General features: G+C 43.8%; 1 protein-coding gene across 3 annotated transcripts in view; it reads left to right on the top strand.

Annotated features, from left to right (window-relative positions):
• The first annotated feature begins 1815 nt into the window (after positions 1-1815).
• The window catches only part of KLHDC1 (kelch domain containing 1), a 62352-nt gene continuing 51763 nt past the window's right edge, over positions 1816-12404 (top strand). The window contains exon 1 of one of the 3 annotated variants that reach the window (XM_021941182.2): positions 1816-2407. In XM_021941182.2, the coding sequence (XP_021796874.1) occupies positions 2312-2407 (96 nt within the window). In that variant the 5' untranslated portion in view covers positions 1816-2311. The remainder of the gene's footprint in view (positions 2408-12404) is intronic. The other 2 variants (XM_009211484.4, XM_003901767.5) reach the window with 2 other exon arrangements.

The raw sequence follows: 12404 nt of genomic DNA, 5'->3' as shown, positions 1-12404 counted from the left end.
CTGGAGTGGAAGATACACAGGTACTCCTTGAACTATTTTTTCAACTTTTTTTGTTTGCTATTTTTTATATTAAGAAATTGGAGAGAAAATAATCAATTCCAGTTGCCCAGCTTCCTCTCACAATCTGACCTCACAATTCCCATTTTCCCATAAATTTTCCCAATCACAATTCTCTTTCTCTCATAAATTTTCAACTTCTTCTTCTATGGCTCCTTCACCTGGCCAGCTCATAAAGTCCCAATATTTAAATGAACAATTATATGCTGATGACTCCAAAATCCCTATCTCTACCCCTTAGCTCTCTTAGACTTCAAATCCAACTCACTGTGCCTCCAAATGAACTCACCATTGCCCCTGCCCTCCCGGACCACCACCAAAACCTGTTGCTCCTCCCATATTGACTAACCTAGTGAAGGGCTCCACCCACCTTCCACCCAGTGACCAAGCTGGTAAACTAGGCATATTCTTGACTCTTCCCTCTCACAAATCAAAGTTCCCTGAACAACTTCCATTCACCTTTCAGTTCTCAGCTTAGACTTTACTTTCCCTCAGGAACCTTCCCTGTCTCCCCTCAATCTGAATTAAAGGACCTCTGTAGACCCAAGGTGCCCTGGACTTTTGCTATTTTCACACTTACTGCACGGTATGTTGTCTGTTTGCTGGTCTGTAGATTCCACCAGACTCTACAGTCCAGGAGGACAAGTGCTCCATTTCAAAAATACAATACCAATATTACTAGTAACAATAAAGTGGAGTGAGAATTACAATTGACACATAGTTTACACTAAGTAAAATGCACATATCTGTATGCAGTTCAATGCATTTTGATAAATGTATACACCTATGTAACCACCACCTCAATCAAGATACAGTAGAACATTTTCATCACTCCAGAACACTTCCTGTACTCCTTTTTATCAATCCCCTCCGCCTCCCTACTCCCAAATAACCACTTTTCTGCTTTCTATTACTATAGGTCACTTTTGTCTATCTTGAATTTTTCTTTTTTCTTTTTTTGAGAACGAATCTTGCTCTGTCGCCCACAGCGATCTCGGCTCACTGCAACCTCCACGTCCTGGGTTCAAGCGATTCTCCTGCCTTTGCCTCCCGAGTAGCTGGGATTACAGGTATGCGCCACCATACTAATTTTTGCATTTTTAGTAGAGACGGGATTGCCCAGGTTGGCCAGGCTGGTCTCAAACTCCTGAGCTCAAGTGATCCGCCCACCCCATCCTCCCAAAGGGGTGAGATCACAGGCGTGAGCCACTGCGCCCGGCACGCAACTCCTATTGAGGGAAATCCAGTTACATCTTGTAAAGTTAAATAGGATTCCACATCTAGAACTCCACTCCAAAGATAGGCTTCTACAAATACAAAATAACATATGCATAACGTTATTCATCGCAGCATTATTTATGATAGCAAAAAAACCTGGAAATAACCGATATGTCCATCAATAACCTGTTTGAATAAGCTATGACACCTCCAATCAGTGGAGTGCTATGAAGCTAAAAAAAGAACTGAGGAGACCGCTGTACCCTGATATGGATCGTCAAGTGAAAAGAGCAAGTTAAGGAACACTGTATATACTTCCTTTTGTGTAAGAAAAGGAGCAGATACTCTGTTTATTTGTGTCGTCAAAAATAAACAATAGAAAGTATCATTAAGTTGCACCACACTTAAGTGCCTTCTAATGTGATGCAACATGAAGTATTTTCCAAAAAAAAATCTGAACTAGAATCTAATAAAGCTTTTAGATACAGCTTCCAGCCTAAAAGAAATACGGGGAAAGCTTGCACAAGTTAATGAGAAAGGACATTGAGGAACCAAACCCAGAAGGCTGTAGGAAAATAAGAAAACTAATCCATATAACAAACCAATGGCACAAGAGAGAAGGGAGAGAAGCTATTCTAGAGTAAAAAAGACATAAAGCGTTAACAACGAATTACAATGCTGGACAAACCAACTGTAGAAACGACATTTTGAGATAATCAAGGAATTTGACTACAGACTGACTACTAAATGAGGCTGTACTGCCAAAACACAATTCCAAGAAAGAAGGAATCTGCGCGTGGGAACCCCAGGCCCCTTCCCCACTGCGAGGAGCCAGACGTCCCTCCGCAGCCGCGCCGCCCCTCGCTCTACTCCCCGAGCGAAAGCCGCGGGACGTCGCAGACGCACTGACTCCGCCTTCCACCAATCTCGACCCTCGCCGCGTTCCGTTCGTGCGTGGAGCAGTCGGGACTGGAGGCTAGGCCGCCGGGCGGGCACGGGCTGTGGCGCGACAAGCGGCGGGCCAGCGACGGCGCGAATGGCGGACTCACAGCTGTTCTGCGTGGCGGAGGAACGCAGCGGCCACTGCGCCGTGGTGGACGGAAACTTCCTCTACGTGTGGGGGGGCTACGTGGTAAGGGGAAGAGGCGGGACGGGGCGAACTCGCGCCGGGAGACGCTTGGCCTGAGCGGACGCAGCGCCCGCCACACCCGCTCCCGAGGCCGCGGCCCAGGCCTGGCGCGCCCGGCGCCTGCCCCCCCCCCCCCCCCAGCCCCTCCGCTGGCCGCCGCCCCCACAGCCGCGCCAGGGCTTGACGTCGTCCCGCCGTTACTACTTCTGTTAAAGCCTCAGACCCGGCTCCGGGCGTCTTTCCATTCTCCGCCCCCCACCCTCAGCAGTTCAGTAACCCGGGTTTGCCCAATGCAAAGGCAGTTACAGCGCGATTAAGTATTATCCTTACATACTGGCGCAGACTTAGAAGGACCCGAGGACGCCGCGCGGTATCATTTTGTATATATTTCCTTATTCCCACGGCGCGATTCGAAATAAAATATTGAAATCACTGAAGCATTTAAATATTTTTTTCTTTCTTTTTTTTTTTTGTTTTTTTTTTTTTTTTGTTTTTGAGATGGAGTTTCGCTCTTGTTGCCCAGGGCTGGAGTGCAATGGCACGATCTCAGCTCACCGTAACCTCCGCCACCCCAGGTTCAAGCGATTCTCCTGCCTCAGCCTCTCTAGTAGCTGGGATTACCGGCATGTGCCATCATGCCCGGCTAGTTTTGTATTTTTAGTTGAGACAGGGTTTCCCATGTTGGTCAGGCTGGTCTCGAGCGACCTCAGGTGATCCGCCCTCCTTCGCTTCCCAGAGTACTGGGATTACAAGCGTGAGCCACCGTGCCTGGCCTATATATTTAAATATTTCTAAGCTATTTTTAGTGGTGTTTCTTTACTAATGGCTATGAATATTTTTCTAGTCTCAGACCCATGTTAGCAATAATATGCTAAGGAATATTATGCTTTAAAATTCTTGTTACAATGGAGGTTTGAACGTATGTGTGTGTTGTGTGTCCATAATCACAGAATTACAGAAGCAAGAATGGTAAAGCTGGAAAACAGGAATACTATATGCCAACCCTCTTAGTTTACAGATTTTTTTTCTTAAGCCATCTGGAAGTTCTACTGATAGTAGAACCTACATCTTCTGTCTCGCTACCATTATATGACAGACCTGTAACATGACTGAATCACATTGAAATGACCAACAGACAGGCATACGTCGAAAGTATGGCGGGTTCTGTTCCAGACCACTGCAATAAAGCGCGGTCATACGAATTTTTTTATATCTTAGTGCATATAAAAGTCATGTTTACACTGTAGTGTGTTAAGTATGCAATAGTATTATGTGTTTAAAAAAAAATGTACCTGGCCGGGCGTGGTGGCTCACACCCGTAATCCCAGCACTTCGGGAGGCTGAGACGGGTGGATTACCTGAAGTCAGGAGTCCCAGAACAGCCTGGCCAACATGGTGAAACCCCGTCTCTACTAAAAATACAAAAATTAGCCGGACATGGTGGCGGATGCCTGTAATCCCGGCTAGTCAGGAGGCTGAGCCAAGATCGTGCCATTGCACTCCAGCCTGGGCGACAGAGGGAGACTCCGTCTCAGAAGAAAAAAAAAAAACAAAAACTGTACATACCTAATTTCAAAATTATTGCTAAAAAATGCTAAGAATTATCTGAGCCTTCAGTGAGTTGTATTCTTTTTGCTCATGGAGGGTCTTCCTCCATGTAGATGGCTACTGACTGATTAGGGTGGTTGTTGCTGAAGGTTGTAGTGGCTGTGGCAATTTCTTAAAATAAGACAATGAAGTTTGCCACATTGAGCCTTCCTTTCACAAAATATTTCTCTGTAGCATGCAGTGCAGTTTGATTTTGTGTGTGTGTGTGTGTGTGTGTGTGTGTGTGTGGAGACGGAGTCTCCTGCAACCTCCGCCTCCTAGGTTCAAGCGATTCTCCTGCCTCAGCCTCCTAAGTAGCTGGGATTACAGGTGTACACCACCATGCCTGGCTAATTTTTGTATTTTTTACAGGCGTGAGCCGCTGTGCCCAGCCATGAAATGTATTTTCTTAAATAATAAGACTTGAAAGTGAAAATGATTCCTTGATCCATGGGCTACAGAATGGATATTGTGTAGCAGGCATGAAAAGATAAATCTTGTAGATCTCCATCAGAGCTCTTGGGTAACTAGGTGCGTTATCAATGAGCAGTGAGTGATATTTTCTGAGCAGTAGTTCTCAACAGTACACTTAAACTACTCAGTAAGCCATGCTGTTAAAGAGACATGCTGTCATCCAGGCTTTCTTGTTCCGTTGTTACAGCATAGGCAATGTAGATTTAGCATAATTCTTTTTTTTTTTTTTTTTTTTTTTTGAGACGGAGTCTAGCTCTGTCGCCCAGGCTGGAGTGCAGTGGCCCGATCTCAGCTCACTGCAAGCTCCGCCTCCCGGGTTTACGCCATTCTCCTGGCTCAGCCTGCCGAGTAGCTGGGACTACAGGCGCCTGCCACCTCGCCCGGCTAGTTTTTTTGTATTTTTTAGTAGAGACGGGGTTTCACCGTGTTAACCAGGATGGTCTCGATCTGCTGACCTTGTGATCCGCCCGTCTCGGCCTCCCAAAGTGCTGGGATTACAGGCTTGAGCCACCGCGCCCGGCCGATTTAGCATAATTCTTAAGGGCGCTAGGATTTTCAGAATGATGAACATTGGCTTCAACTTAAAGACAGCTACTACATTAGCCACTAACAAGAGAATTAGCCAGTCCTTTGAAATCGGGCATTGACTTCTCCTCTCTAGCTATGAAAGTCCTAGATGGCATTCTCTTCCAATATAAAGCTGTTTCATCCACATGAAAAATCTATTGTCAGCCGGGCGTGTTGGCTCACGCCTGTAATCCCAGCACTTTGGGAGGCCGAGGTGGGCGGATCACGAGGTCAGGAGATTGAGACCATCCTGGCTAACAGGGTGAAACCCCATCTCTACTAAAAATACAAAAAAAAATTAGCTGGGCGTGGTGGCAGGCGCCTGTAGTCCCAGCTACTCTGGAGGCTGAGGCAGGAGAATGGCCAGAACCCAGGAGGCGGAGCTTGCACTGAGCGGAGATCCCACTACTGCCCTCCAGTCTGGGCTACAGAGCAAGACTCCGTCTCAGAAAAAAAAAAAAAAATCTATTGTTTAGTGTAGCCACCTTCATCAGGTAGCTGCACTAGAGACAGGGTTTAGCCAGATCTTTTGGATAACTTGCTGCAGCTTCTACATGAGCACATGCTGCCTCACCTTACACATTTTTTTTTTTTGGAGACAGAGTTGCCCAGGCTGTGGTACAGTGGCAAGGTCTCAGCTCACTGCAGCCTCCGCCTTCTGAGCTCAAGCAATTCTCTTGCCTCAGCCTCCTGAGTAGCTGGGATTACAGGTGCATGATACCACACCTGGCTAATTTTTGTATTTTTAGTAGTAATTTAGTAATTTTTGTATTTTTGCCATATTGGCCAGGCTGATCTCTAACTCCTGTCCTCAGGAGATCTGCCCACCTTGGCCTCCCAAAGTGCTGGGATTACAGGTGTGAGCCACTGTGCCCAGCCTTACCTTGTAATTTTATGTAATGAAGAACAGCTTCCTTCCTAAAAATTCATATTAGTTTCAAAATTCTGCAATTTCTCAATTCTCTCAGCCTTCATAGAATTTAAGAGAGTTAAGACCCTCTTCTGGGTTAGGCTCTGGCCTAAGGGAATGTTGTGGCTGCTTTGATCATGTATCCAGACCACTAAAACTTTCTCCACATCAGGAATAAGGCTGTTTTGCTTTCATGTTACTCATTTTTCATTAAAATAGCACTTTTTATTTCCTTTAAGAACTTTCTCTTTGGATTCACAATGTGGCTAACTGGCACAAGAGGCCTAGCTTTTGGCCTGTATTAGCTTTTGACTTGCCTTTTTCACTAAGCTTAATTGTTTCTAGCTTTTGATTTAAAGTGAGGGACATGCCACTCTTCCTTTCACTTGAACACTTAGAGTCCATTGTAGAGTTACTAATTGGCCTACTTGTTTTAATTTAATTTAATTTAATGTAACTTAATTTAGGAGAGCTAAGTAATTAAACATGAGGCCAAAGTACATAAGAAAGTGGCAGTCTTTTATTGCAAATATGCATACACTCTCGGGCGACGTTCTCTGGTCCTCAGGTGTGGGGGGCCAGGGAAGTCCCGCCGGCACTCTGGGGTGATGTTCTCCGGTCCACAAATGCGGGGTCCGAAGAAGTCACACTGGCTCCTGCCAGTGGCAGACTTTTATGCATTGGTACTGGAAGGGGGAGGGCAGTGGGCAGGATAAGGGCGTGATAGGGGCGTCTCTGTAGGCGTGGCCAGGTAAGTTTCGATCTCTTCGGATTGACATCACCTGGCGCATGCTCGGTTGATCTGCATCTTCGCGCGCGGGAAAGTTGGTGAGGCAGAACCCGGAAGCAACATGGATTATGCCTTCTTGTTCACCTTCCTCCATCTTGTCCTTTCTCCTTCACCCAAACACTACTTACTTTTTTTTTTTTTTTTTTGAGATGGAGTCTCACTGTGTTGCCCAGGCTGGAGTACAATGGCGCAATCTCGGCTCACTGCAAGCTCCACCTCCCAGGTTCATGCCATTCTCCTGCCTCAGCCTCCCGAGTAGCTGGGACTATAGGCGCCCACCACCGCGCCCAGCTAATTTTTTTGAATTTTAATAGAGACGGGGTTTCACCGTGTTAGCCAGGATGGTCTCGATCTCCTGACCTCGTGATCCACCCGCCTTGGCCTCCCAGAGTATTGGGATTAAGGAGGGAATAAGGAGGCCCAAGGAGAGGGAGAGAGACGGGGAGTGGTTGGTCAGCGGAGTAGTCAGAACACACACATTTATCAGTTAAGTTCACCATCTTATACAGGCACAGTTTATGGTGCCCCAAAACAATTGCAGTAGTACATAAAAGATCATTGATCACAGATCATCCTAACAGATATAATAATAATGCAAAAGTTTGAAATACTGTGAGACTTGCCAAAATGTGACATAGACATGAAGTGAGCATCACATGCTGTTGGAAAAATGGTGCCAGTGGACTTGCTTGATGCAGAGTTGCCACACACCTTCAATTTATTTAAAAAATGCAGTATCTGTCAAGCACAGTAAAGCAAAGCACAATAAAATGAAGTATGCCTGTACTGTGTATGTTAAATAATTCCGAGATTCAAGTTGGTTTTTGTTGTTGTTTTGTGTGTTTATTTTTAATTTGGTTCAGTACCAGTGGGGGAAAATGAGAACTAACTTTTGAGTGCTTACTACATCTGGCATGTGCTAGGTACTCTCACATCCCTAATCTTATATATTCTTACTGTATTCCTGTAAAGTAGGTCATATCCCTATTTTATAAATAAGGAAAATGAGTCGATTAGAGTAAGTGACTTTAATAGCCGTTGGACCTCAAGGGCAGCAGATACCAACCGACATGTATAGGATTTCCAAAGGCAACTTTTTAATGATAAATTAGGTGATTGTGCTTTGTTAGTGTCTGATATTTCCACCATTTATTCTTGATGCAAAGAGTCTAGTATAAAGATGGCTATATGCATGAGAAATAAACTTTGATTGTTTGAGTTCTGCCACTTGTAGAGGTGTCAGACTTCATCTGCTGTATTCTTGATGTTGTAAAAGTTAAGTAAAAAATTCACTTAAAACAGCAATCTGTAATATATCTGTATAGATTTCTTTTGAGCCCATAAATGAAAACTTTTTTTCTCCGAGACGGAGTCTTGCTGTGTCGCCTAGACTGGAGTGCAGTGGCACAATCTCAGCTCACTGCAACCTCCGTCTCCTAGGTTCAAGATATTCTCCTGCCTCAACCTCCCGAGTAGCTGGGATTATAGGCACATGCCACCACGCCCAACTAATTTTTATATTCTTAGTACAGACGAGGTTTCACTCTCAAACTCTTGACATCATGATCTGCCCACCTCAGCCTCCCAAAGTGTTGGGATTACAGGCGTGAGCCACCATGCCTGGCCTCTGTTTTTTGTTTTGTTTTGTTTTTTGAGACAGAGTCTCCCTCTGTCGCCCAGGCTGGAGTGCAGTGGCACCATCTCAGCTCACTGCAACCTCTGCCTCCTGGGTTCAAGCGATTCTCCTGCCTCAGCCTCTCAAGAAGCTGAGGTTACAGGCACACGCCACCACGCCCGGCTAATTTTTGTATTTTTAGTAGAGACGGAGTTTTGCCATGTTGGCCAGGCTGGTCTCAAACTCCTGACGTTAGGCAATCAGCCCGCCTCGGCCTCCCAAAGTGCTGGGATTACAGGCGTGAGCCACTGTGCCTGGCCTAAATGTCTGAATTTTTTACATCTCATTTTAATCTTGAAAATTGTGTAATTGATAAGATTACAGTTCTTTAGGTGGCAGTTATTGAATTGAAATACTTCTTTTTCTCCTGTTTATTAATCCAGTCAGTAGCGATGCTGTAAGAACCACTCTGAAAAATACAATACAGATGTAGATCCTGAGTCTACCACTTTTTTAAATTCCAGGGATTATCAGCAGTCAAGAAGTGTCTAAGGCATAAGTGGAAGGAAAGGGAGAGTAGGAGGCAAAAAAGAAACCATATGGGTAGTATAGGCTTTAAAAAAAAAATCAGAAGACATGGCATATCAGGAGAAAAAGTAGAATTCTTCTAACAATTATCTTATTCCCATCGTTCTAAACAGAAAATAGTTAAAAGGCCCTGGAATCTGGTGGTATTCAGTACTCAGTAGTTAAGTATAATGATCGATGGTTCCAGATTATATATTCCAGTCACAATTTTCCTCTTCATTGATACAAACAATGTATTAAAATGGACAGACATATGTTCTAAAGCTCGCTGATATCTGTCTAAATTACTAATTGCTCCATTGTCAAACATATTCTGAAGGCCATTATATTAGTATCTGAAAATAGCCCCTCCCAGAGGTAGGAATGATAATATCAAAAAAGTAAATGGTCGATTCTAATTGGTGTCAGAATATGATTTTGCTCTTAGTTCTACATCCTTTCCACATTACAGAAATTCACACAGACTTTGGTGCTACTGCAAGGAACATTAAAAGTTGTGAATAGCTTTTCCAAATTTAGGGGGAAAACTCAATGTCTTGGCATGTTTGCAGATAGTATGGTTTTCCTCTTATGGCCCTAATCATTTGAACCATTTTATTTCTGTAATATGGTTGATATTAATACATTTTGCTCTGAACCTTTTTTTTTTTTCTTTTCTTTGAGATGGAGTTTCGCTCTTGCCCAGGCTGGAGTACAGTGGTATGATCTCGGCTCACTGCAACCTCTGCCTCCCAGGTTCAACTGACTCTCCTGCCTCAGCCACCCAAGTATCTGGGACTACAGGTGCATGCCCAGGTAATTACTGTATTTTTAGTAGAGACGAGGTTTCACCATGTTGGTCAGGCTAGTCTTGAACTCCTGACCTCAGGTGATCCACCCACCTTGGCCTCCCAAAATGTCTTCACAGGCTGGGTGTGATGACTCAGGCCTGTAATCCCAGCACTTTTGGAGGCCAAGGCAGGAGGATTGCTTGAGTCCAGGAGTTTGAGACCAGCGTGGGCAACATAGCAAGACCCTTGTCTCTGCCAAAAAGAAAATAATTAGTTGGGCATGGTAGTGTGCTTCTATGGTCCTAGCTACTTCAGAAGCTGAGGTGGGAGGATCACTTGAGCCCATGTGTTCAAGGATGCAGTGAACTATGATTGTGCCATCGCACTCCAGCCTGGGTGACAGAGACCCTGTTACTTGAAAGAAATATTTGTATACATATGCTTAACTACATATTTCTGCTATGGATATGGCCTTAAAGGGAAAAAGCATCAATTTAGAAAATGTTTAGGTCAGGAGATCGAGACCATACTGGCTAACAAGGTGAAACCCCGTCTCTACTAAAAAAAATACAAAAAACTAGCCGGGCGAGGTCGCAGGCGTCTGTAGTCCCAGCTACTCAGGAGGTTGAGGCAGGAGAATGGCGTAAACCCCGGAGGCGGAGCTTGCAGTGAGCTGAGATCCAGCCACTACACTCCAGCCTGGGCGACAGAGCGAGACTCCGTCTCAAAAAAAAAAAAAAAAAAAATATTTGAAAAGAATGAAGATGGAAGCCTTACCATGTCAGATATTAAAACATATCACAATACCGTAATAATGAGTTGACTTAATGCAAGTAGAGATAATACAATGAAATGCGAAAGGAATTACGGAAACAGCCGGGCAAAGTGGCTCACGCCTGTAATCCCAGCACTTTGGGAGGCCGAGGCAGGCAGATCACCTGAGGTCAGGAATTCAAGACCAGCCTGGCCAACATGGTGAAACCCCGTCTCTACTAAAAATATAAATAAAAACATTAGCCAGGTGTCGTGGCGCGTGCCTGTAATCCCAGCTACTGGGGGGCTGAGGTAGGAGAATTGCTAGAACTCGGGAGGTGGAGGTTGCATGAGCCAAGATCGCGCTATTGCACTCCAGCCTGAGCAACAGAGCAAGACTCCATCTCAAAAAAAAAAGAAAAAGAAAAACGAAAAAACTACAAAAACAGCCAAGCATATAAGGAGAAAAATATAAGACTATTTTGTATTTAAAAGGTAGCATTTCAAATCTGGGAAAATGATCACTTATGCAATAAATGATCCTAGGATAGCTAGAGGAAAATATTATTGGTGCCTTAGGATTGAAGGGTTAAATACAGAAAAAATAAGCTATATAATACTGGAAGAGAATATATGACTTCTAAAATCTTGAGGAAAAAACTATAATGGAAAAAATTGGCAGATCAGACTTTTAAAAAACTGATTTTTGGCCAGGCACGGTGGCTTATGCCAGTAATCCTAGCACTTTGGGAGGCCAAGGTAGATGGATCACCTGAGGTCGGGAGTTCGAGACCAGCCTGACCAACATGGTGAAACCACGTCTCTACTAAAAATACAAAACTAGTCGGGCGTGGTGGCATGCGCCTGTAATCCCAGCTACTCAGGAGGCTGAGACAGGAGAATTGCTTGAACCTGGGAGGCAGAGGTTGCAGTAAGCCAAGATCACGCCACTGCACTCTAGCCTGGGCAACAAGAGTGAAATTCTGTCTCAAAAGAAAAAAAAGGTACAGATAACATCCCCATTGAAAAATGAGCAATGGATAAGTACAGTTTATAAAATAAATACAAATATCATACAAACGAAAGAAACCCAGGTAAAAATCACGATGAGGTTTTTCTTCTCCAATTTGCAAAGATTAGAAAGAATTTTGATGAAGAGCGTGGAGAAATGAATTACTAGTATGCTGGTAATAGGAGTACAAGTTTGTGTAACCTTTTTGAGGAGAAATTTAGCAATGTGTATCAAAAGTATAAGGTGTGTTTTCTCTTTAACCTAATAGTTCCACTTTATTTATTCATAAATGATGACATTGGTTATCTGTGTCATATGGAAGACATTTATCATTCTTTTTAAATGACCAGAATATAAACCTCCTTTCTCTATTTGTGGTATTCCCCTAGTGAGTGAATATTGTCAGGGTATTTCTTCTAGTTGTCTCCTACTTATCCTCATAAAATATAAGATATATAACTTGTTCTCTGTTGTATCCTCAATGTCTAGAACTGGTTATAACTCATAGTAGGTACCCAGTAAAAATACTTGAAAGTCAGGTACTAACTTTTCCTGCCTCGCTTGCAGCTGGGTTGCAGGCAAGTGGATGGGACTCCATTGGTTAGATGAATCTGTGCTAGATTTGGACTTGGGAATAAAGATATAACAAACCACAACCTGTAGAAGATTCTTAGCCTGCAATACAGTTTAGGAAGATCAAGGTTCCTTGCATAAAAGGCAGCAGTGTGGTGTGCGCCAGTGACCACAGACCTGCTCTCTTGGCATGGTTTCAGACCTCACTCTTCCTTATATAGACCAGAGTCTGGTTCTCCAGCCTCCCTGATGATTCTGTGAGCTACTTAATATTCATTTCTTACCATTTTATTTACTTAATTTTTGAATTTGAAATATATGTACAAAAGAATGTATAAAATAAGTATTATTTAAATGTAAA

Source organism: Papio anubis, chromosome 7 (assembly GCF_008728515.1).
Source record: "Papio anubis isolate 15944 chromosome 7, Panubis1.0, whole genome shotgun sequence".
Taxonomy (NCBI): domain Eukaryota; kingdom Metazoa; phylum Chordata; class Mammalia; order Primates; family Cercopithecidae; genus Papio; species Papio anubis.
This window is presented reverse-complemented; position numbering and strand designations above follow the sequence as displayed.